At 45.1% G+C, this 27,073-nt stretch overlaps 1 protein-coding gene across 1 annotated transcript; it reads right to left on the bottom strand.

The window, feature by feature from the left end:
* Positions 1–25,572, bottom strand: LOC307238907 (leucine-rich repeat and fibronectin type-III domain-containing protein 5-like; the record flags this gene model as incomplete). Its single annotated transcript, XM_080012061.1, has 9 exons — positions 25,367–25,572; positions 21,851–21,979; positions 21,474–21,654; positions 21,196–21,351; positions 20,647–20,906; positions 18,204–18,674; positions 1,207–1,480; positions 588–1,056; positions 1–353 (listed from the first exon to the last, which is right to left on the bottom strand). Exons 1-9 carry the CDS (start codon positions 25,561–25,563, stop codon positions 1–3), a joined length of 2,490 nt encoding a protein of 829 aa, XP_079868187.1. The 5' UTR covers positions 25,564–25,572.
* Between the last annotated feature and the right edge of the window lie 1,501 nt (positions 25,573–27,073).

Genomic DNA, 27,073 nt, shown 5'->3' with positions numbered 1-27,073 from the left:
TCAAACAGTGCTCTCTAGGATCCAGTCGGGGCCGCACCTGCCCTTGTCAGAGTCTCCGTCCCCCTCCTTGGGGATGCCGCTCATGGATTGGCTTCGCTTGTTGCGCGACATGCGTCCCAGCCTGGGCTGCGCTGCTCCTCCTGCCCCGCCACCGCTGCCGCCGCTGGGCTGAGGGGAGGAGCTGTGAGTCTTTGCCCCGCCCTCACTGAGAGAGTACCGCCTCCGGGCCTTGTTCCGACCGCCACCCACCTCCTCGGCGGGGAGAGTCCGATACCTGGAGTAGGGGCCACCGCCGCGGGGTGCCCGCCGCAGGACCGGTGTGTCCGTGAAATGGGCGGTCGTCATCAGCGGTGGTGGGCGGGGCGGTTGGGGGGTGGTGGAGGCGTAGCGGGGCGGGGGAGGAGGGGGCGGGTGCTGGTGTGGGTACTGGTCAAGAGACGTGGAGTTGTTGCGGTTGGTGTTGAGATTCTCCAGGCGGATGGCGGTGAGGGCGTGTGGTGGCGGGGGCGATGAGGCCGTGGACATGGCGGTGGAGGAGGTGGAGCAGGTGGAGGAGGGAGGACGAGGGGTGGGGGAGGGGAGTGCACCACCACCGGCGTTAGCGGAGGAACCCCCGAGCTTGTTGGGGGCGGGCTTCCGCTTGGGCTTGTGTAGTGAGCTGCCGGTCACGGAGGAGGGCGTGACACTGGGTGGGTGGTCCAGGGTCCCGGCCAGGGCCCCCTGGTCCCCCACGCTGCAGCCCACGGAGGCTGCATCCAACGCCCGCTCTCGCTCGGGCCCCGGGGCCGCTCGGGTCTGGCCCGCCGCGGACGAGCAGTGGGACGGCAACGTCTCGGACGAGTGTGTCATGGAGTCCCGCCTCCTCCCCCCGTCCACCCCGCCTCCTCCTCCCCTCTTCGTCCCACCCACAGACAGGTCGTCCAGGGCGATGGCGCCGTGCTTGGATGCGCTGGGCGTCACCGTGCAGCCCTGCGACTGCTGCTGCCCGTTGGTCTGCGAGTGGTCGTTGGTCATCGCCATGGAGACACCCTTACCACCCTCGCCAGGGTTACAAACCTTAGGGGGGAATAAACAACAACCAAAAAGAAAAAAAGAGGAAGGTTTTCACACTTTTGCCCCGTGTGGATGATGATTTGATTTAATTTGATTTGATTTGATTCCAGCGAATCATTGAGCGGACGGGCAGAATCGTACGGACAGACGCACCTTGTAGCGGATCATGAGGATGATGATGAAGACGAGGACCGAGGCTACGATTATCCCGCCGATGATGATGATCATGGTGCCGCCGAGGAATTGCGACTGCATGAAGTGACAGCGCATGTACTCCGTCTCTGTGGTGAACTGCACGCAGCCCACCACGCGCGTGGCCGTCAGCGAGGTGATGACATCGTCGTAGATGGCCAGCACGCACAGGTCGTACTGGGTGCCCGCCGCCAGGTTGTTGACCAGGAAGTTCTTGCTGGTCGGGGGAATCATTCTAGGGTGGGAGAGGAGAGATGGAGAAAGGGGGAGTCATTATCAATACGTCTTAATGAATATTTGGGAAGCATATGTTTTTGCATCACTGTATATATGTAGCTTGGTTCTGTCTAACAACTTGACAGCGCCACAAGCTTCCACACCCTTATTTGGCTGACCTATTTGATGCAGCCTGCCCTATCTGCTTTGCTGCCTGCTTCTTTCCTGATGCTTACCACCTGCTTTACATGCGTACATTTATAGAGCGTCATTTTATCCTTTATTAACTTATCTTATCTTACTCACAGCTTACAAGTGAACCCTAATCTAATGCCCAAACAGACCCTTGTGCACCAAATATCACAGTTCAGATCATTTAGGGCAGGCAGCGTAGCATCTCACATTTCCTTCGCACAAAGCATTTCTCCATGCTAATTTCATTAACACTCCTAATTAATACAGCTTTCACGTAAAGTTACGTCAATTAAATCGACTTGCAGAATGCATATCTTCGGACAAAATATTTTTTGAAAGTCCGGGACAGAGCGACGTGGTGCTCAGGCATCCGTCATTTGAATGCGATGCTGACGGAGGCAGGCAGAAAGGAAAAGAATAGGATGGAATAGAATGGGGATGGAAAGGACATAAGACAAAAGAAGAAGCTGGAGGACAGGCGAGCAAATGAGGCGAGAAGAGGATGAAGAGTGAGAACAAAAGCTTTTTTGTGCGTACGGAGAGCGGCAGGAACGACACTACGTCTGACTCCAGATCACCAAAGCAAAACCGACTTCCAGCTCCGCCATAAAACCTGTGGTTTATTTATTTATTTATTTATTTTTAATTTATTATTGTATTATTTGTTTTATAATGACAAAGCAATTCCGGGACTGCTTTGTCATTCTTGAATTTCATATGCTAATCTTTTCTCCCTCGTCCTTCAGTTTTCCTAAAGTTGCCCGTCAGCCTTTTTTTTTTTTTTTTTAGATGTTCTCATTAATATGCTAATGGAATTCCTCATTAAAAGCAAGGAGCTCCATCCTACTTGGCGCCGGATCGCGGGCGATAGGGCCCCGAAGAGGACCCGGCGGCCATTTTGAACCAGGGTTGCGGGGAGAGGTAGCTCAAATCCAGTAAGTCGTGTTGAGGTAACAAATCGAGAGCTCCAGACTTCGAGGTTCAATAAAGTAATGACACAAGGCTGTGTGTGTGTGTGTGTGTGTGTGTGTGTGTGTGTGTGTGTGTGTGTGTGTGGGCGGGCGGGGGGGTTAGGGTTGTATATGCCTCTGTGAATACTAATAGGAAGTGTCTGAACACAGTTTGATCCCGAGCCTTCCCCCATGCCTCCCTCAATGGTGTTTTATCTGAAGTCGCACACACACACACACACACACACACACACACACACATACACACACACACACACACACACATAGCCAAGGCCACCCTGATACAAGGATGCAACTTATCCATCTGGAAATGTGGGGAAGTTTTCTTGTGTATATACCTATAACAGAGTTTCTGCACAGTCTGACATATTTAAATCCCTCCAGTCATAATGCCCAGTGAAAATAATTCCCTCTAAGCGCAATTTGAAGAAGTGTTGGGCGATAAAACGATAACGATAAATATCGACATATTTTTGTCCTCGATGTTGAAACGAAATAATCTCGATCATCCGAAAGCCGATCACTTTGGACGATCCAAAGCCGACCCTTCACCTCAAACCAATCACGGGAGTCGACATATAAATAGGCCCCACCCCCTGCCTCGTGGACAGGTTGCACTTGTAAACACACGGAGCAGCGACAGAGCGCAGCGTCCAGAGCTCAGAGGAGAAGCAGAAGATGATGTTATATGACAACAAGGACACATAATCCATAGTTTGGCATTTTTTGGGATATTTAAGTTCAACCCAAAGCAGGCGGTAAATATCCATTGTGTAAAATATATCGACAAGACGTGCAACACCACAAACTTTTATTATTTAATTAGACCTACTTGCCATATTTATTTTGTTTTTGATTTTATCAAAATTGTATGAGTAAAATGTTAATAAAAGCAGCTGCACTTGTTACATATTGATCACAACCAGAAATTATTTGATTTCGAAACATAATATTCCTAACATTTATTTATAATTTATATTATTTTTAAAACTGCATTAACTGATGGGACTTATTTTATTTTGAATACTCAATAAAAAATATTATACATCCACATGCCTTGATGATGTAATTCCCTATATACCCTGCTTTATATAACTGTTTTTTAAGCTCAATAAACACAGATAATATTTGCCTGGAATCTCTCCCATTTGTCCAGGAAATTGAAATCCAATTTCTTCGAACGGAAACTCTGAACTATGATCAATGTTAACAAACAGTTTTTAGATAGATAGATAGATAGATAGATAGAGCTCAAAATAAAGTAAAAAATATATAAATGGAATAAACCTCTTTTAATTTGCAAAAAATAGAAAATTGGCAATGTACAGTAAACCTTAAAATTAGCCTGATGATAGAAAAAAAATGGCAAGATACAATGACCCTCAAAAATCAACAATAAACCTGAAAAATAAACAAAACATGAAAAAGTGTGTAAATAAATAATACTTTTTGACTTGATCATCTTTCCTTTTGAGGTCCCAACCCTTGTCCATCCCTGAACCAAACAGACAATTGTTCACCGAGCCAACATGCTCGTCCTGTGATGTCCACAGTTCAGTATTCTGTGCGTGTGTGTGTGTGTGTGTGTGTGTGTGTGTGTGTGTGTGTGTGTGTGAGCGCCGGTTATTAATATTCAACAGCTGGTTAGAATCTCTCTTGACCGTGAGCGGGTTTGAAAACTTCTTTGATGATTTGGTCATTATCGAGCAGCGAGCCCCGGACACTTACACACACACACATAATACACACACATATCCACACACAATGGACAAGGCCATGGACCTCCCGATGGACACAAGGTGTCAGCAGGTTAAACACATATATAGCCCATAACGTTCATAATAGGTTTGCTCCATTGAGGCAGTTCATCAGTATGGACAGGGTACAAGGTTACAAACACTCACAAATATGGTCTATATACTGTAGGTGAACAACCACATTAAAATAGAACACAACATTAAGGCTATGGTGTCATGGTACCATTAAAGATGTTGTCTTATAAATAAATCCTAGTGCCTTGGGAGTAGGCAGGAGGAAATTGTACACCCGTCGTCAAGCGTTTTTCGATTAATTTGTGGTCAATTTGGAGACCACGTCCTGCTAAGTCTAAGAATTCAAGGTAAAATGGTCAAAATGTCCAAAATGGTGGCAAGGTTATTTTCTGAGATCGTGGGTGCGTTCAGTGATTTAATGAAGTAACTCCTTATTCCGAGCAATGTTTGCCGGACATAGCAAGAGTACACGAGGACTAGTGTTGTACAATGGAATAGTGGATGGGCTTTAAACACGGTCAGCCAAAACTCTGGCTGAAGACCATCCAGAAAGCCCCAAAAATGCTGCATTGTGTCAAAGCGAGTTTTGGGGGGGAGCAGGGGATACGTCCCCGTCAATATCAAGAACACATGCATTCAAGATTCAAGATTCAAGATTTTTTATTTGTCACATACATATACATACTTTCATACATATATGCAGTGAAATGTAATCAACCGGAGCGCCGGCGCAGGCGACCGCTAGGGGCGGCACCACTATCGCCTCATATGTGCCCCCAATGGATATGAAAGAAACAGGACTTTTATTTTGAAAAATCGCTATAACATTACTAATAGATGCAACAATGTCTCCGACAGGGTTGGGTCTTTCTTTTGCACGGCGCCATTTTTTTTTTTCCTTCCAAAATATGATTATGATTACAATGTTTTTCAGGATAAGGCTTTAATAAGATGTCATTCTCCAATAGATTTGATCAATGTTTTCCATTGGTTATGGCAAAAATGTGAAGTATTCTTGTTTTCAGTCAGCTTCAATAAGGGAGGGAGGATTGAGATGTAGCCTATATGATTCCGAAAACAATCATCCCAAAACACAGATATGTGTGATATGTTTTGAATGTGCAGAAAATCTTGCTGAAACACATTATGAGCCATTGACGTCCAGGGGTTTGTCAATGAATTCATATGAATTGATTCATCATTGACGTGAAAAGGTGCCACATGCACACTTCTCCAAACAAAAGAGTACAGAAGAGTAAATCATGACGATATGTGTGCGGACTCAGCAGGGATAATATCAAATGAGAAAAGTTGATCTGCAGGAGAATAAATATTTGAAAGCTTTACAAAATGCCAGAGAGCTTGACTGCATCAAGGTACATTATCATTTGAATTGTCACCTGGTGCCTGAATTTTGGGTTCCCCTGACAAACTGATAACGACATTTCCACCGTAAATTGATGCATAAAAATTCACCCGAATGCAGGAAATGAGCTGTTTGACGCCCAAACTGTCCTGGTTCACGGTTGAAGTTCATAATGGTGTTCACGTCAGAGTAACAATGAATATGACTGGTTATATACTGCCTCTGTTGTATTTGACACGCTTGCCAAATGTATTTCCATGTGTCAAGCGTCAATCCTTTCACTGGGAAAATGATCATTTCTTAAGCGCGCGGCGCCGCACCGGGTCCGGCTCGTCCGCGCTGAGCGTTTTTCTTTGTGTGTTTCCGATCCGGCTGCCAGTGTTTGAAGCCCTTCAGTGGGCAGATGATTGCTTTGGCTGAGACTATTACACTAATCTATCTAGTCTGCTCTGCCAAGCCCTCAGCCCTGGGCGCCCGAGTGCACGCGCACGTGTGTGTGTGCGTGTGTGTGTGTGTGTGTGTGTGTGTGTGTGTGTGTGTGTGTGTGTGTGTGTGTTTGTGTGTGTACGTATGTGTATGTGTTTGGAGGCTTGTAGGGGTTGGGGTGGGGTTTATTATACTTTTCATAGAGAAAGTAAGAGAGAACTTGTGTCGAGACAATGCATATTTATCTGCAGCTGGCTGCGTGTGTGTGTGTGTGTGTGTGAGTGCGTGTGTGTGTGTGTGTGTGTGTGTGTGTGTGTGTGTGTGTGTGTGTGTGTGTGTGTGTGTGTGTCTGTATGACAGTGTGTTTGAGTTCAAGTGTTGGCATACAGTAATTGTGATTCTGATCTCCCTTTATGTCAGTTGGACACTTACACTGTATCTGTATAGTATGTATTGAGAACCATAGGCTTGTACAGTGTGTGTGTGTGTCTGTGTGTGTGTGTGCGCGTGTGTGTGTGCGTACGCATGAGTGTACATGTGTTGAATCCATTACACTAATCTTCCCAACCTCCCCCACGCCCGCCTCCTGCCTTCCTCCCAGTGGTTTCACCACGGCTGGCTTTTCACCAAAACGCTGCCGCTTAAACGCGGCATTACACGCGTCGGTTAAACCGAGCCCTCAGCCGATTGGCGGCGTCTGAGCATTGAGTGTTAATCAACTTGTCGCTTCTTTCCTTCTTTCGGAAGAGAAAAAGAAGGGAAGCGGGACAGAAGCCAAAGGGAGGGTGAAAGGATAACCATCAGGCGCCCTTGGCCTTTTGTCTCCCAATGAGCAGATGCCTCGGCCGCGCAGAACGGTGAACTCTGAGACCAGATTGTCCCATTTCAGGCCATTACACTTGATTAAAGATCGGAAGAGCGGGCTCCAAGCCTAACCGCATGCTTTATTCCAGAAAAAACAGTATCTAAATTTGTGACTCAGCGGGTTCAGTGAGGGAGAGGGGCTGGAGGGGCTGGAGGGGCAGGGGGTAATTTCTGGAACCATACAAATTTAACCAATATCCGCCTTTGCGATCTTCTTTGATAGAAAGGCCTCATCAGTGTATAAAGGTGGCGCTGAAGAGGTGACACCATGTGCTCCTGAATCAATTGGGGTCCCAGAGATAAAATCTTATCAGATGGCCTAATGTGTATGAAATTGAGGGTCCTTCATGTGACAAAGGTTGAGAACTATTGCTTTAGAACGTTCCTGTGTCCAGTCCATGGCCTGGATCTGGCCTGGGTCTACTCAAGAACAATTCTCACCATCATTACCTGAATCGTACACCCACATTATACACAGAGGAGATGAAAAGAGTTGAATTAGCATTTTTGGGGGGAAAAAACCTTGTGATCGTGTCTCAATGATCCCTGCAGGTCTCAGTGCTGTCTAAGTACCTCCTAAGTCTAAGTCTCTGCTCACAACTCAAGTTCTCAAGTGCGGCCTGAATGACAAAAACGCGAGATCCGACTGAGAGACACATTTTTGTGACACGCGTACGTTCCAAATTTAAAAGCACCTTTCTTTCTTTCTTCTTCCTTTCTTCCTTTCCTTCAATACTCTTTGCCAATCTATAGCGCCCATTTTACCAAAGTGTCCAAAGTCCAGGGTCTGTCAGGTTTGCACATTTGTACTTGAGCGAGCACCTTTGTACACCTTTGTACTACCAGCGACTCGAGTGGATCCTAGGAAGCACTGAAAAAGGAGCAGCAAATGTTGGAAAACATTAGAATTATTTAATAAATTAAGGTAAACTCTTGGCTAAATTTTTTTTCCAGTATTTCTACAAACAATCAATATTTCATCTTGAAAATTAACTGGAAGTTTTTACACAATAAGAAAGGGTCAGCAAAAATGCCTCCATGGCAGAGACTCTTGACACATGAATGAGCGTGGGCGTCCAACTCATAACTGGCCAAATCACGTTCACGGTCCACAGCATGTGCATAAAAGTCTATTTGACAGCTTGTTTTCCCGTTTAAAATGATAGTTTGTTAAGAGACGGAGAGGTTTGTCAGAGCTTCGTGTTTGTCTTTCTCTCACTGGACAGCGGTAGCTTGTTCATTTGGACGGACAAATGGCGAATGAAAATGGACTAGCAAAGAAGGTGATAACGAGCGCCCGAGAAAATAATATAAATACGGACAAAACATAACTAGGAAGCTTGAAACCATTTGTCTGCTGCTGTCGGAGAAGACTAAATGACTACAACGGACTCAGTGGATCGGAACCTGAGTGAAGTCACAGGTTGAAAATTTTAATCTCCTGTAAAAGTCGCAATAGCTGATGATAAACGAAAGAAAAAAAAAAGGGTGGTACGGCTTTAAAAAAAAACAAACAAAAAAAAAAACGAAGTCGCAAAAGCCGACGATAAACAAAAAAGAAAAAAATGGTGTACGGCTTTAAAATAATGAACAGGTGGATAATGGACAGCGATTTGGTAAAACAGCGAGCTCGTGGTGTCATGTGCGATGAATCTAGCCGTTCTCACGCCGGATGAGGAGAGCGTTGGCTCGGGCGGAGGGAAGTGACAGCTGTTTCCCCTAATAAGAGGAGAACATCGTCTGCTATGGACATGGCAGACCGCGCTGGATTTCGCAAGTTGACCGAGCATATACAATCCCTCCGCCTCTCAATCAATTTTATAACTCTGGAGGGAGCCGAGCACTTTAAAGTAATTTGTCGCAAGCAAGTAAAGAGAAAAGAGAAACAGAGGTTTAAAGGGTAAGGGGGAGGAGTTGCCGCTGAATATGCTAAATATATATATACATATACTATATATATGGTAAATAGCATAATATAAAGCACCATAAATAGTATACTACCTGTAAAAATACCGGAAATGTCTCAGTATGCAAACATTGCAAACTACGCCAACAGGAGTATCCCATAATGCATTGCGGCACGTCACCAGGACAACTGGTAGCCGATGGATCTGGATTGAAAACAATAAACAAAGGCTGGAATGCTACCAACCTTTTTACTCCCATCACAAACGACCCTGGACAATGGTACAAACATGTAGTAGGTACCGTCGTACACGGTACGCCATTCTGCACACAGCGATAGACGGAATAAGCCGAGAGAGGAATGCAGAATCCCGGGGCCTTGGAAAGAAGACACACCTGACAAGCAACACCTGGAAGGGAGCCAGATAAAGGCCGTGGCCAGCACCACGGGTGATGTCCAACCAGATTTCTTTCCTCTATTATATTTAATCGTCTAATCCCTTCCTGGTCGCCGAAATTGCTGCTTGTGACTACGTCTTTTCCGATTTAATAGTTGCTGCTTCATATGCAAATGAGGAACGGTCAACAAACAGAATGCCGCCGGCTAAACCTCCAACTCAAAGGTACAAAAGCAAACACTGTTACTTCATTAAATCACTGAACGCACCCACGATCTCAGAAAATAACCTTCACTCCACTTCACCAAACCAAACCAAACTAGCTAAGGATCACTGGTCTATGAATGAGTACAAGGGAAGAGGATTAAAGACAGTTTAACCCATACCCAATTACCGCAGACCTAGAAGATAATATGGCCATTGCAGCAGATGGCAAAATGCCCTGCTAATAGGCCTGAGTAGCTCAGACAGATATAAAACACTGCATTGTTATCAGGACGAGCCTTAGAGGCTTTTTACAAAGCGTAACACTCTAGAAGTCAATTAAACAGCCAAGGAGCCGACATACATTAGTGGAGTACCGAGAATTTGAGCTATAGGCGAATCTAGCTGGCTACCCTCCACATAATGGGTCCAATCAAACCGAGCACCGTCAATAAGGTTGAGGGCAAATCAGTGGTAGTTTGGTGGCTAACAACCTGCTGATACAGCGAAAATGTCGATTTCTGGTTTCTTGTGAGAGTCCCATGGCTTAGCATTGACTGGATATTAAGCACAGTGGGTTTTTAAGCTTTTTTATTTGAGCAGGATCTAGTAAAACAGCAAAAGCTGGCTGTCAAAAGGCCTTCTGTTAGACAGCCGATGTCCTTTTGATCGAGGGATAGCGTGTATTCGGACCATGTATCATAACTATTCAACTATTATCATTTGGGTGACAAAGGCTTGGACCTCTACCAAAGCAACTCAATGTTAAATGAGACTATAACGCCATTATGATGTCACTCAAATACAATCATTATATACAGTATAACTGAATTACTTGTAGGTTTGCGGTTATGCCACACAATTTCATGTGAAATTGTTGTATATGCTGATGAACGTGTATTTAAAAGGAGGAGGAGCTCTCTCCTTGTTCTCAAAAAGAGGAGCAAAAGATAATCGAGGCGGCGCACACTGGCCAACACCATTCCCGCCGTTTTGTCGAATGGCGTCCATCGCCCCATTGCCTTTCAAACGCTTTGTTCAATTCTACACCATGCACTCCTTTCCATCTCCCCTCCTTCCTCCCGTCGTGAAGCTGAGTCAACAAAATCTTTCCTTAAGGTGTGCGGTTGGAGTACACTGAGTATACATTTAAAAGATCACGCAACATCCAACTCCCTGTGTAGCCACTCGCTTGGTACTTCCTGTCCCATTGTTCTTCTCGTATTGTTTGCTTTACATTTAACCTTCACCACAGTGGCTCCCACCCTCAATCCAGCCTGAACGCTGAGGTTTGTTCTGCTCTGTGCCATCTTCTTTGTCCGCCTCCAAAGCCCCGTAGTCCACTTAGAGTCGATCGCCACGTTCCTACAGGCCCGCGTTATGTTTACGGTTTCAAGTCCGAACCGTAATGTCACGGTGGAATTAAAGGTGGACGCTCTTTTACGCTTTTGTCAACAGCTGAGCTAGATGTTACACCTGGGCCGCCGGGGACCGTCGGCCAGGATGAAGCATTGCCTATTAAGTGTGTGTGTGTGTGTGCGAGTGTGTGCGTGTGTGTGTGTGTGTGTGTGCGTGTGTGTGTGTGCGTGTGTGTGTGTGTGTGTGTGTGTACGCGCGCGCTGGACACTCCTCTTTTGAAAGGCCCCGGCACATCCCTCCCTTTCCTTTGTGCGGCCTGTGAAAGGGAAAAGATAGAAAGCCCTGCCGTACAATTAATGCTCGACGCATACTTGTTTTGGGCAAATGGAAACCAGCCCCCGAAGCTTGATGGATCTGCTCGGGTGGAAAACGACCGATGAATGATTAAGGATGGTGGTGGACAGACAACAACGCAAAAAACAAAGGGGAAGTAAAGGGAGAATGGACAGTAAAGACGGGCTGGGAGGTGGTGTCCCATGGAAGTGAATAAACCTGGCTACCTCTGAAGATTCTGCTGATGTTCTGGAGATGTTTATGTCCGCAGGCCCGCGGGGGAAGGGGAGCCGTTCTATCCAAGTCCTATAATGACCCATGTTGCTGGCTATACATGCAACTCAAGCCCCCTTTGAGCCTATAAAAAAGGCCTTGCCTGCCCTTCCAATCTATCTCCTTCAGTTTTTGGGCGTCTTACGATCCAGCTATCTGTCTGTCTGCCTGTCTGCCTCTACTAAATGGAGAATGTTTAAGAGCACATTTCTTTACAGCCACTGCCTCATCATTTATCCCCCATCTATTCATTCCTCAGGGTGATTTATCATCTGGGCATTGGTCACAGTCTCGCTCGGGCCTTTCCTGCTGTTTCCAAATTTTCATTGTGCGTTGTGCCTAATTCAAGATAATAACACAGCTCTCCGAGTGAGTGACAGCGCATTCTCTTTTGCGACTGTTTTATGGTCATCACTGCTGACCTCCTGTCTGCTGAAAATGTAACCGTCGCCGTTTCTGGAAAACGACACCCCGCCGCCCCTATAAAATAATGATGAACAGCTCGAGAAAGCTGCTTTCCCGGCGTAAAAAGTCAAATGTAAAAAGGTTAACTGGGCCACGGCGGGCCGGGCCATTTCATCTCCATCAGTCTTCCCTTGAGATGACACCAAAACAATGGGGTCAAAGGCAGAGGTACACAGCTCAATTGAATCCTTCCATATTCCAAAAAGGCCTTCATCAGTTGCGCTTGGCAGCTATGATAACACTATGGTCTTCTAGGTCACTGAGGATATGGAATAACCTCATGGGAGACAACATTCTTGTGTGATTAGCGTGGCCATAATCCTACCTGGCCAAAATGATCGCTGGTTACTATAATAGGCTGTATCTTACTTACATATTGGGAAATAGAGGACACCTTTACAATGAGAGCTTTAGAATGAAAAACATTCCAGTATAGCGGTGTCAAGGCAACCTGATCAAGCAGTAAAACTTCACCAAGTGTTGGTGATGGTGTGGGACCCTTGTTGCTAGTAATCTTTCTGCATCTCCAAAATGAACAGGGCCGAATAGTCCAATGAATAGTCGCATAGCAAGATCCTCTTCTTAAACTGAACTTGACTGACGTTTTATTCCATGCATTGTGAACAGACAGCTTGGCTCCGATAAAGAGGAGATGAGCAGTGAATGCCCTCGAGATGTGTTAGGAATACATTCAAAACATGAGATCATGATTCATTTCAGTGGACACGAGTTTACTAGTAGAGATCATTTTCAAAGCTCAAGCCCCGGGACAAACCCGACGTTGTCCATGACATCATTTCCCCGATCCCGACCCAAAACCTTTTTGTCGGGGAGCAGGACCTCCACCCTGCTATTTCGAGTTAGGGAGCAACAGTTTTTGTTCAGTAGAACCATTCCAGTGACAAAAATATTCACTTCTACACTACCATCAGTTGCAAATCTTACAAAACACATCAAAGGTGAAACAACTGATATTTGAGTCACATTTGACGTCTTTCAAATAATAAACTCTTGCAATTGGTAGTGAAAAACAATATGATTTCAGCCTCTTTCGTTGTGTGAGCAAAGCCAAGTCCGTCTACTGCAGCGATACTCATGAGCCGCATACACTACTTTTATGAGTAGTTGCGGGTAAGTGTTATTTAAAATTAAATAAAAACATTCTTTAAGAGTATTTCAATCAATTTTGAGACAAATTCTGAGACATTGTCTGCAGTATTCAAAACTGAATTCCCCATTAGGCACATCGACCTAGGACGGCTTCGAGAGAGAACGCATCTATAGGGATCTGTCTCCTGGTAGTGATCAATGATCTGTTTAGTGAGTGGTCAATGGCTGATCACCTGGTTTCCACTGGCAATTTTATTATTAATTCTTTGTATTTAATTATATTATGACTATATATAAGTAAAAATCTGGAGCCGCAACGTATCAGCCGACTCCCAACCGTGCCACGTGAGACCACTGTGTCTAAATCCCCCATCGGCTTCTACGCTACAAGCACCAAACAGCCTCCATGTAATAAATAAATAGAAAAAACATATAATTCATTTATATCGATCCACGGTTTTTATTTAGCCCATTTAACTAAATTTAAGTATGATATTCCAATACATAAACCCAGCAGCCGCAGCAGACGTGCAGTACAGTCGCTTGTCGCTTTCGCTATGTCTACCCGTATACATTTGTACATTATTTGAGTATAAAAATCCATAATACTTTTGTGGTTGCAATGGTAATAAAAAACATGGTAATAATAATATGGTAATGGTACTCATAATAAATTGCAATTATTGCATATGTCATGCTTTTCATTCCTTAGTAAAATATTACCAGTAGCCTTATTTTAAAATGCATAATGGTTTGGTGGAGGAAAGGGACGTTTCAGAAATTTGGCTCTGGCGAAAATATTTTTTCGTTAATGTGGCTCTTGAGCTGGGAATTGTAGAGTACCACTGGTGTATTGGTTCCCGTCTGTCTCTCTTGTCACCGTCAATTTCCTCTGATGGACTCTTCAGCACTGAAGTGCCCAGAACAAAGAAACACTATTATTTGCATAGAAGATGGACGAACAAATAAAGGGGGTAAAAACTGTCATCCACATTGGACAAACTTTGGCAACATGGAGAGCTCTCTGAGAGGTCCAAATACAGGTTGGATAATAGATTATCGCTCCCTTTAGTGGTTCAAAATGATACATTTTTATGTTAAGCATTCCTAACATATCCAAACACAAGGCTTTGAGGGGAGCCTTCGATATGAGGAGATGTGTCATTTTCTGTCAGGTAGCATTACTACACAAAACCAGTTGTGGCACAAATGATACACATGAAGCACATTATGCAGGCAGGTAAGGTAATCCACCCCTTTCCCTATTTTCCAGTGGAGTCCATTTACAGCGAGCCCTCACAGCAGTATATGAACTTCAAATGTGTCGGCCCAGCCCCAGCCCCCCAGGCTTGGGCAGGTTGACGATCAAATCGTCAATCGGCGATTGACTCCATCGATCGCGACTGACATTGATGACAGAGATAATAATTATCCGCCAGGAAAAATCCAAGCATTGCAACCTGTAAGTGCAATTTACCGTGTTCTGCAACCGGGGCAGAAAGGGAGAGAGGAGAAGAGGGAGAGAGAGTGCCGAGGCTCTCGCCCTCTCCGCTCAGAGCCGTCGAGTAACCACTTGTGATCGGATCTCACTTCCCCGCTGTAAATGCAAATGTTGTGATTATAATTTAGCAATATATGATATAATCTCATAGAGAAAGATTTTGATTGATTTAATTTACTTATTTTCTTATTTGTATGGAAAATGAAAAACGTAACCCTATGTCAGAGAACTGGAGTAGAGTTTTTTTCATTTCTCCTCCAGACAGCGGTGCACCATGCGCTGGTTCCCGACTTGCGTGCTGTATTTTGTATTTTGGATCTATTTATTTTAGTTTGTTTCCTCCATGTATGAAACACAGTCATCACTGTCCGGGGAGTAACAATGCACGTCTCCCGGTTGCTTTCCGTTGCTGTGGGACTTTATTTAGTGAAAACTGAATGATTTGTGTAAATACTTTACTTGAGCACTTCTGTAACGGATCGTGTAAAATTTTTAAAATTTTGCACGATCGCCCAAGCCTCCTTCACCGACCCCATTTTTGCTGACCATGTGAAAAATAAACACCTTTAAAATGTCACATACTGTAAACGATTAAGCTACCGGTCATTCATTAGGTGTACTTTGCATGACAGAATAGAAGAACTGACAACTAGGGATACAACCATGTTCCAATTACAGTTGATTCAGGTAACTTTCTGGGCAATAAGCAGTCTGTTTTCACACTGGTTTAGATGACAGACAGAATAGAAGGGTAGCAGCCTCAGTCCAATGGCATATGCCTATCTCGAAATAAGTCGTGCAAAAATGAGTCTTGTCCATCTCTACAAGAAAAACAAAGTGGTAAAATTCTGGTGGCAGCACTAACCCGGCGTTAGTAAGTTGAAGTTCTATTGTACTGCACGACAGTCGTGCTAAGCAACTCTTGATGTATTTAATTAATTGTAACATTTCTTTTTTTTTCTCAAATTTTATCAAAAAGTGGCATGCTTGTGTTATGTACTCTGTTTTGATGAGTGGTTTCCCTTCCAGATACCGGTACCCCTTCAAAGGCTTCAAATGCCGGGATTGATCGAGGGAATTTACCACTGGAGAACAAAGAGGTGGAAAGACCGAACCGAGTAATCCAAGTCCACTGACAGCGAGCACCGTTGAAAAGGCAAGCGGCGTAAGCTCAGAAATATCAATACAGAGACCAAAAAAAAAAAAAACATCAATACCAACTGGTTCAAACTCTCACATATGTGTTTACCAAAGAACAATGGCGCCGCCCCGCCCGCTTCCTTTTCCACCACCTCTCCTCTCCTTCCTGTTGCGACTGACGCGGCTATTCCCGAGGCCGACTTCTCTTCTTCTCTTTCTCATTATCTCTGACTCTTGTTCTCACTCTCTCTCCCTTTCTCTCCCTCTCTCTCTCTGTCTCTCTGTGTCTCTCTCTCTCGCTCTCTCTCCTTTATTTACTTCCACCTCTCTGGCCCTCTCAACTACTTATTTTCGTTGTGTTTGGCTAATGAAAAGCAGGATCAATGGGATGTTGCTTTGTGGTGGCGGGGACACAGAATGGAAATCAATCCGCTTTTCAAAGCCCCACGGAAGCAGCAGCAGCAGCAGCAGCAGCAGCAGGCGACTCCCTTCGACTGAAAAAATACAAACGACTTTGGGGTAGCCAGTGCCCTAGCGGTAGGAAAGAGCAGAAGGGGAGAGGTGGAGCGCGGACGAGGAGGATGGAGAGAATGAGAAATCTGAAGCTCCTCGAGAGGTGACGGACTGAGATGGCGAAGGGGAGATGCCGGCCTTCCAGAGCGGTGAGCGACGGTGAGGGAACGAACAAAGGGGTTGGGACGGGAAGTTTTTTTATTTGTTCTCTCAAATCCCTGAAGGGAAAATCATCTTGCACACTCTTCCCCCACCTCTTCCTCCTCCTCAAGAGTATATCCGAGTTCGCTGGGGAGCAGAATGCCTGTAGCCCAATGGCAACGCGGTGATTCAAATGGACATTTCTCCGGATGAGGCCCAGATCCTCAGAACGTTCATCTGCTCCACTGTCTAGACTTAGCTTTGTTTGTTTGTATGCTTGATGTAACTGCCCTCAAAAATAAAAGGGAGGGCAAACTATTATTTTCACCCGCAGACTACGTCTGTAAAGATATGATAAGGGAGTAATGTCGCTATGCAACAACTGCCGCTGAGAACGAGAGAGGGACAAAACCCTGAATCATCCTGTAGTATACCTTCTACACACGAGGGCTTGTTTGGTCTTACAGCTGCACCGCCAAAGCTTTTGGACAGAAATTAAATGGAGAAAGGAATGGAGAGAGCAACACACTCGGTGTTTAGCAGTATGAGATGTACCGACTCCCCAGTTGTCGTCTTGAGATGATGCGCACTCCGAATAATGGGAAGTGGCCAATGAATAATGGAGAGATTCAGTAATGGATAATAGGAGGGAATCGCCATTGTTTGTAAACGTGTCAACAAATATCCATGGAGCCTCCGCTTCCGTGTCGTCACGGCTCATATAAAGGCAGAGAGACAGGCGGCCGACCCCAGCCTTTCCGAGTGTCTTCTCGTTGATGATGCGTCCCGAATAAATATATATGAGGATTACCAAGCAATTTGACAGGTAGATAATGACGGATGATCTCCCCATGAATGATCTGTGTTTTTGTTAATTCCCCTCTCCTTCATCTCACTCAGTAAATGTTTATCTCAAATAACAATCAGGCTCAGCGGAATAGATGTCATCTGTGTAATCCTGAGCAAACGTCAAAAAGTCGAGGAAGACAAGCAGAGAGCTGTCCGTCAAGGTTGTGCCCGTGACTCGGGAGAGCAAGGCAAAGAGGGCACGCTATTCTCCTGTTTGACTGTAGCTCTCCAAGGTTCTTTTTATTACCGTTCGCTTTCTCTTCCTTCCTCCATCTCGCTTGTGACTGGCCTTGGGTATCCCTATCATCACAGGAATTCCATCATTCATTTGCCCATAGTCGTTATATTGGATGTCTGTCAATAGAAATGCCTCGAAGACATTCCAAGAATTCCCACCAGAACCAAACAGTCTTCAACAGTCCAAACCAATTTAATCTTGAGTTACTAACGTACTGCCTTCCTCCACCTTCGCAGGAGCTCTAGCACCAACCGACCATTGCTCTGAGCGGCGGTTGCTCATCCCTGCTGCGACTCTTCCCCATCATTAGAGCTTCCTGATGCATTAGCGCTTCGGGATGGATGAATCCCTACTAACCCTTTCGCCGGAGACCAAAGCCCTTATCTTTTCAAGATACACTTGGATCTCTTCACCTTACAAGGATCTGCTCCCCCTTCTACCCTCTCCTATGACTCAGTTAATTTCCTCTGATCTAATCTCTGCCGGGGCATTCTTTCATCTCCTATCTCTTTGTGTTATTCACATCAGCAGACTCTCTGACTCCGCCAATGAGCCTGGTTTCTTATCGAACGCCTCGCTGACTATGGTTGCGATGCACCGCCAGTCAGACTGCTACCAACAAAAAGCACTTAGTGCTAGTGACCGTGGACCAAACCATCGATTCGATGATGCGACATAACCGTGATGTCAACCGTAATAGATCCGAAGGTCAGCCTCACCTGTACACCAGTGAGTCATCTTGGCTCCCGTTGTACTGGATCTGGAACATGCGGATGCCGGGGATGTTCCTCTGGAAATTGAACTTGATGAGTGCCGTGGACGAGGTTGCCTCAGCGATCACCACCCGCTTGTCGCCGCCGCCCTTCCCCTCGGCCGTCACGCTGCTGCCGTTGGGGCCGCCACCGCGGGCCGAAGTGGAGATGTCCGAAGAGCCCGGGTCGGGCTCCTGAATGTTGTTGGTGTTGTTGGAGATGTGCGGCAGCTTGATGATTAGCAGCTCTACCATCTGGTGGGCCTCGCCAGCCGGGTTGGATGAAATGCAGGTGAAGGAGCCTGTGTCTTTGACGGTGCTGATGAGGATATCCAGAGTGCCGTTGGTGTACACCAGGGTCCTGGACGAGTTGGACACCAGTTTGCCCTCCGGGGAGATCCAGTGGATGGCCGGTTCAGGGTCACCCCGCGCCTTACACCTTATAGGCAGATAGAAAAATTAGACAAAGAAGACAAAATTAAGACACAGGCTTGTCATACTCTGGTCTGAAATAAATTACTGCAACAAAGAGACCGAGGATCTTCCCTTCATCCTTAACCCCAACATTAATGCAGTCTATTGAATGTCCAGGTGCAATATCATCATCTTTGCTTTTTCCAAAGAGCTCATTTGCTTTTAACAATGAGAGCTCAAGGAATTGATATATGTAATCGTCACATTAAGTTAAAACCCTGATGTGATATTTGAGCAAAATTGCCAACAATTTTAACAGTAAAACTCAATTTATTTTAATTCCCATCTGAATTTCCTGACACAAGTGACTTTCCAATGGCACGATTTTTGTATATACCAAGTAAAACATCCAATTTTACAACTGGAAATGAGAATGAACAATACAAATATATTTTTGATTGGATTCAAGGATCCACTTTACGCATGCCATAAACACTGTCCTGTATGCTCACAATAATGTCTGCATACAAAATGGCACAATTCCCGGCCACCTAAACCAGTTCAAACCATTCGCATCCACGCAAAAGCCATTCATCACAGCTTTAGTGGCCTGCATTTGCAAGATAATAGCTCCGTGGCCTTACCTTATGATGCAGACCCTCTGCGTTTCAAACCCCCAATAAACAACATTTTCAATGAAAAGGTATGTAAAGTGAGGCGGGTTTGTCACTAAAGAGAAGAGATTACCTCCTATTTGCCGTGTGTATACCAAATTGGGAAATAATGTGCGTTAGGATTACAAAAGTGTGACCAATATATATGCAAATGAATAAACCGTTGTCTCCCAGTCTTGTTGTTGTCTTGACTTAGGTTCCTCTCGAAATTAATTTTTAATTTCCCTGTATGTTTGTTTTTTTTCATTTAACACAGGCGGCATTTTGAAACGTTCACACACTCCTGAAAGCTTATTGAAATAGGAAAAGTGAATTCAAATTATGGCCAACAGTGCAGATTCTATTGCTGTTGTTGTGTGTGTGGACTGGAAGAGGAGAGAAAAGCCTTCTAACGTCTTTGAAGGTAGACTGCAGAATCCGGCGTGTCTATCAGGTTGAGAAGAAGCCAGACGCTAGACCTCCTGCATAGCTCCTCGCTGTCACACCTCTTCCCCTCCCCGGAGAGGCTGTTGCTATTATGGCGTAGACAGGCGGTAAAACCAACAACCCAAAAGATCACAGGAGGCTGAGCTGACGTTACCTCACACAGTGCGGCTCAACAGCTATTTTTTTAGATGATCTTATATGTCAGGCATCATCGTATTAGAAGAGGTAGGATAAAAAAAATCTACATGAACCAAATTAAAACTTCTTATAACTATTTATATTTTCTGTTCTATTTTGTATTTTTTCATATTTATAGTTAATATCTTATACTTTATTCTTATATTGTACTTATACAATATACGAATATAATATAAGATATAGGAATTTAATATAAGATATAAAATACATATTTAAAAAAAAGGTAATATTAAATAATATAGATATATATTCTTACATTATGATCTATTGATGTTCTTATATCTTAATATAGTATCTTATAATATATTTGTATGTTTATATACATATGTTCAAATTTTAAAAATACATCCTTCATAATTTTTTTTTATATATAATTTGTTTTTTAAATGTATTTCACCTGGTTTTTAGACATTATTTTTACTGTTTCACTTACTCTTAAATTAATTATTTTTGTGAATATTTCTTCAATTTGGATATTTTCTTTTCACCTTTCACTTGGTTGTTCAGCCCCTTTTTTTACTTAGTTTATTATTAGTTATTACGATTTCCACTGTTGAGAATTTGAACAAAGAATTGACGTGGTAACATGACCTGCTGTTATGTTCTTCATTGAAAAATGAAACCTCTAAAGTTCTGGCACAATGGAGGTTGGTCATCACAAAATCTAAATCTAAAACTCTGTCCGGGGAAAACTCCTACCTGAGCGCTACCCTCTGGCCCTCCAGAACCCTCATCTGGTGGGAGTATCGGGTGATGAGCGGCGGCTCGCACACAAACTCCTCCTCGGGGATGGACCAGAAGTAGCGTCCGGAGAGCAGCTGAGGTGACGCACACGTCTCCAGGTCGTCCTCCCGGCTCAGCCGCCGCAGCCACAGCAGCTCGCAGTTGCAGTGGAGGGGGTTTCCGCCAAATGACAGAGCGAAGGAGGTTGAGGAGAGGATCCCTGACGTGGCCAGGACCTGGGGGTTGATTGCAAGAGAGGGGTTGGGTTGGGTAAAAGATGGTTAGACAATGTGATAGGGAGATAGACTGATAGGAGATAGACTGATAGGCAGATAGAGTGATAGTAGATAGAGTAATATTGTTATAGTTAGTTTTCTTCAGTTACACAAAAAGGGAGTAAGTATTATAGGGGTTGAAGGGTCAAATTTTAGGTTTGCACCAATTGTAATTATGTAATTATGCAACAACAAATAGAGGGGTGATGTCTCATGAAACAGATATAGACAATGATCTCAATTTTGATACCTGTGCTCGTTGGAATAGTGGGTCTGGCGGCAGCTTCAAGAGTTTGTTGGAGGTGACGTCCAAGCGGTTGAGTTTCTGGAGCAGCGAGAAGGTTCCTTCTGGAATGAAGTCCAGCATGTTGTGGTCTAAGCTCAGTGTGTGGAGACTAATCATTCTCTATAGAGGGAAGAAAGATGGATGGAAGAACAGAAATATTTACATTTTACTTCCGACTCACAAGTTAAGCATTAATATTAGGGTGTAAATGGATACACCTCATAACTCTTCATTTGTCTGACCTGAATGGCCTCCCAAGGTATGGACTCCAGATTGTTGTAGCTGAGGTCCAGCTCTTCCAGGGCCAGCAGATCGTTGAAGGCTCCCTGGTGGATCAGAACCAACTGGTTGTTGTTCAGGATGAGGTGGTGAAGCTTGGACATCCCGCTGAAGGTGTCGTTGGCTATCCTTGTCAACCGATTGCTGGAGTAGGAGAAACCAGAGGAATAAGAAGATATGCAGAAAAATTAATTTGTCTGGTCATCACGGGTTGGGTGTCATCACGGTCATTTCAAAGCCTGGAAATCAAGAAAATTCTTCCGGCAGTTTGGCAATTTTGCTTCTATATAGCAGATAGCTCAACCCTTGGGTGTTCAATAAAAAAGGAAGGGACCACTACCTGTTGAGGTGCAGGGCTCTGAGATTCTCCAAATCAGCGAAGGCATGAGGTGTGATGTAGGAGATGGTGTTCCTGGACAATGTGAGGTCCACCAGTCGTGTCATGTTTGCAAAGTCTTTCCTCTTCACGCTGGGTACACGAAAAATTGTACACGTCAAAATTATATAAATACCCACATTATGTGTGCCGACATTAGCGTGTCTTCAGACCAACGGCAAATGGTATGAAAGGAAAACAAACAGCCATTGGGTATCTATGACAAATTGGCCTTTAAAATGACCAAAAAACAAGTTGATATTAGTTCCAGATGTCAAACTGTTTTCTGGCAAACATCTTTCAATATTAAAAGGTGCGGGTCAGGCTAAAACAGAATACATAGAAGGTATGTCTTTTACCTCCGCAACATAGCTCCCGTCAGCATTTGCAAGCGTGAAAAGCTAGCTACAAAAGACTCTGAAAACAGTGGAACCCGGGTACTAAACTGTGACGTCATCAGAGGGTCTGCCTTGATACGTAGATGTATCAGAAAATAAGATGTTTTTTTTACATCCAAATTAGCTTAATTTCATTCCAGCGCCGGCAGTTCCGAGCCAAATAATGTGCCAGGATCCCTGAAAAACATCTCCCCAGGTGCCTACACCGTGTCCAAAAGCGTCATCATCAATGAAGCGTGCCCTGGGCTTTCGTCTTCTAACAACATCAAAGATTTGTGTCTTGGCTTTTCTTCTTTTCAGCCTTGAGTAAGAATTGTTCAGTCACACAAATACAGAAGTGAGCTGTCCATGAAATCATATTATTTACTGTTCCTGTCATAATAATACGAGTATAATTTCTTGGGATCAAAGCAATGGCAGCTGTGCTATCAGCAGAACGAGCAGTATTAGCAAAGGTAATACTACTATGCAGTGGCTGCCAGATGCATTTTAGAATTAATTGTATTTTGGGATATAAGGGAATACCAGGGCTTGATTTGCTGTTGGCAATAAATCTCCATGACACAGTCTAAGTTCTGTATTAGATAGAAGGCAGGAATCATAATTAAAGCTGCGAGCAAAGGTATTAACAGAGAGCATCAAACCAACAAATCAGACCAACCAACGCAGTGACCGCCCATTCCGAGGAATGCGTTGGGATTAAAATACAGTTTCTCACATACCAATGTCGGTACCGCGCCGGCATCTTTAATTGGCTTATTTTCTCTCAATCCCCAAATGACCTTAATAACCTGTGTGATTAAGTCTCCACAATCAATTTGGAGTGAATCTGAGACATGGTTATGAGAAGTTTTTTTCTTTTGCTATAAATGCCAAACTCAGTACGGTACCTAAGAGTGGTGTCCTTGTTGGTTCTGCCAATTTTCAAGGGCCGAAGCCACAGTGACGTGGACTTGTGATAGATTGAATTCAGAATTTCATTGGCTGATATCTCAGAAAGGCCCCAGTCCCCAGTCCCGATCCACGAGCTTTGAGGTAACTTTGCCCAGGCATGTCCACATTCAAGAGTTTACAAAATGTCCAAGATGGTGGAAAATCGACCCAGATGGACTTAGTATACGTACGTAGTGTATGTCCCCCTCAATATTTAGAACACGTGCATTTGTCCCTCCCAATAAAAACAGTAAATTTCATGAGTAAAGAGGGGCGGGGGCGGTGTGGGGTTGGTGTGATTTAAGCAGCCACACCTGTCTTAGGTCTGGTTAATTGGGCCCGGGATCAGGGGTGGCTGTATGCCTGCTCCTCAGAGCAATCAATGAGCACCCCCCCCACACACACCACACACACACACACACACACACACAGGAGGAGCACTTGTCATGACATGTTTCCATCTGCTCCCGACTTGTTAAATCTTGCCCACTCTCTAAAATAAACTTGTACGTTTCAAAACCACCACCTGTGTCTCTGTGTCGGAGGGTCCTCGAAAAGGCTCGGGTGGAGTATGGCAAGCGGAACTGCCATTTCTACGTTGATGTAGAAAAGGCACAAATTGGTGCATAAAAATTCACCAGAATGCAGGAAATTAATTTCCTGTCGGAGGACCCATAGACCACCTCCAATCTTTAAATTAAACCTGGCAGACGCTCTGTGCCCTCCATGGCAGATGTTCTGCGCCCTCCATGGCAGACGCTCTGCGCCCTTGGCTGATCGCTGTAGGTTGGCTGCCACCAGGTATGAGAGGTGGGCGCACTGGGGCGTGGTTGCTCCCTGGCCTGCTGCGCCCCTGGATCGATCCGGTCAGGATCTCTCCCAGTGCCAAAACTTATACTCAGCACATACACTACACAATAGACCGAGGGCTTGCGGGATGGGCGGGGTGCAGGCTATGTGGGTGGGGATGCGGCGGACAGCTGCCATCTTGCTGCCCAAGCGTGCTTCTCGTCCGTCCCAAAATTTTAACATCGAGGTGCCGCGTGCTGGGCACACGCTGCAACGTGTATGGGCACTTGGCACTCACGCTGGGCGGGGCGTCTGGTCGGCTACAGTGGGGCAGGCCTCCCCCTTGTGCGAGTGTGGGTGGGCATGGGGGTCCTGCCAGCTCGCCCGCGGTCCGTGCCTTGCGCCCGTGGCCCGGGTTCTATGCCGGCGGCTGCGTCTTATGCCTGTGAGCGCCCCTGGGGTGCGGGGTCTCCTCGTGCTCCCTGGGACTGGGTCATGTCCTTGGGTCTTCTCTGGGAGCCCGGGTGTCTTCTGTGGCCGCAGGGCAGGGTACTCAGGGCTTTCCTGCAGCTGTAGCTGTAGGGTGTCCACGGGGCTGCAGAGTTTGGGGGGCTTCGGGGCCCCTTCCCATCTACACCATTACCAATGGGGATAAGTCATGTACGCTCACCGGTGGACATGTTACACACACACACACACACAGACACACACACACACAGATACACACACACACACACACACACACACACACACACACACACACACACACACACACACACACACACACACACACACACACACACACACACACACACACACACACACACACACACACACACACCACCACCATCAAACCTGCTTGGAATGCACCCCAGCACCCTCCTGGTTGCATTCATCTCCTTTACTCCCTCGTTTACTGCCATAACTTTGACAGGAAGAGGCCAAGTGACCAGTTGTAGTTCCAGTTTTCCTGGACCTAATTCACTGTTTTTCAATACATGTTGTCGTCCAATGTTTATGTTTTTGTGTAAATGTTGTTTGGTTCTATGTTTATTTGTCTCACCGTGGTGATTCTCCCCCTCTTGTAGTAGTGATCGGTTGTTTAATGACCCAATCATGATAAATAGTTCTCCAAAGAGGGGGGTTGGTGGTGGTTCTCTATAACCAAAAATACCTACAGTTATTGCAGCAGTTCTTGATGATTCAAGAATGAATAAAGAGTTGCATTGAAGGTTGAGAACTTGAACTACACTTGCAGACTAACTCTGTCCTGGATGCAATGGCTTACAAACACTCTGTGTTGCATGTTAACTGCACAGGTTAAAAAAAAAACCAATGCTGCGATGCTTTCTTACTTTACCTGGTGACAAAGTTGTCGGCCAGCCGTAGCTCCACGGTGTGCCTGTCGATGTTGGGCGGTACAAAGAGCAGGCCCTTCTTGGCGCACAGGGTTGCGAGGTTGGGTGACAGGATCTGGCAGACGCATCGCTTGGGGCAGATTTGCGCCCGCACGGCCATGGCAACCGCCAGCATCAAGCACAGCAAAAGCCTCTCCATGGTTACCGCCCCCCCCCCGCCCCCGACCCGGACACAACGCCTGTGGAGAGATAGAGAGAGATTGCATTTAATCATTCAACTATCAGCTCCTTTCATCAGTAAAACTTTGCAACAATAACTGTCTGTGTAACTGAAAGCTACTTTTTTGATTCCCTTTAAACAACCCTTTCGAAGTTATGTTTTGTCCGCAGGAGAAGCAGGAAAACCAAAGCAGGAGAACTTGTCCGCAACCAATGTAACTTTCTACTTGATTTATAATCAATGAACCACAATACATAATAAAACAATGACACTCAGAATAGTGTTAATTGTTTTCTTGGTTACTGGTAAAAACAATCCCAATGCTAACAACAAATGCAAGTTAATGCTTTGCCACAAAGAAAGTCTCCATATGTCGATTTTTGCCGGGAAGAGAGAAAATACCCAGAACTTCACCCTTTATTAACACTTTTAAAGGCATTTAACCTGTGTATTATGTTGTAAGACTCCATTTCATCCATTTTGTCAAGGGTGAAATTGACCCTGCACAGGTGAAATATTCTACATATACCACATACACTACTAATCATAAAATCCGTCAAAACATTATTACCGCTTTTCCAAAATATTCAGCGAGAAGAAATACAAGAATGTCGGATTTTAAACACCAAAATTGACTGCTCCATCTCAATGGATCAACATTGTAGTTAACACAAATTCCACAACCACAATTGCAGTAAAAACTGGAAAAGTGCTTATTTTCAAGTGCACGGATGATGATTTCGGATCAACTTTCATTTGAATCCCATCACAATCATACTGTATAAAATATTGCCTCATGCGCTGTTATTCCGTGTACATTTCCTAGCGTTACATCAGACGTTGTAAGATCATTATCCCAAAAACTGTGGTAATGATGAGACACAAGTCGCAGATCCTGGAGTCCTTTGTCCTTAATCACCGCCCATGATGGGCCGTGACTCATTAAAAGGAAGGGGAGGTTTCTTTTGAGACCCATTGATTACGAAAGCAGCACATGTTGCGCACCGTACCACACACCCGCACACACACACACACACACACACACACACACACACACACACACACACACACACACACACACACACACACACACACACACACACACGCACGCACGCACACACTTTCATGATTAGTAAGCAGCAGAGCTCGGAGTTAATTAGGAAAGGTTTAGTGAAAGAGAGGGGAGCGAGAGACTGAGGTTGAGGGATTCAGGGAGAGAGAGAGGGAGGTTGGGGCGCTCATTAATGACAACCTTGACGGAGCTTTGAAGGACACGGGAGCAGCGGGATTAGCGGGATCGCGTGCACACGGAGGCCGGAAACGAACAAGAACAACAACAACAAGAACAACAACAACAACAACGCCAATTTTAGCCTCGGTCAATCCTTCCCTCGCGTTCACTTCGCAAGCTTTGCAGATGATCGGGAAGAACTCCCCGATCATGTGTGGGCTGTCAGGGGCGAATGAAAACCACAGGGATTGTGGGTCT

This window comes from Zeus faber (genome assembly GCF_960531495.2).
Source record: "Zeus faber genome assembly, chromosome: 13".
NCBI classification, from domain to species: domain Eukaryota; kingdom Metazoa; phylum Chordata; class Actinopteri; order Zeiformes; family Zeidae; genus Zeus; species Zeus faber.
The sequence above is the reverse complement of the archived record's forward strand: the minus strand, read 5'-3'. Positions and strand labels throughout refer to the sequence as shown.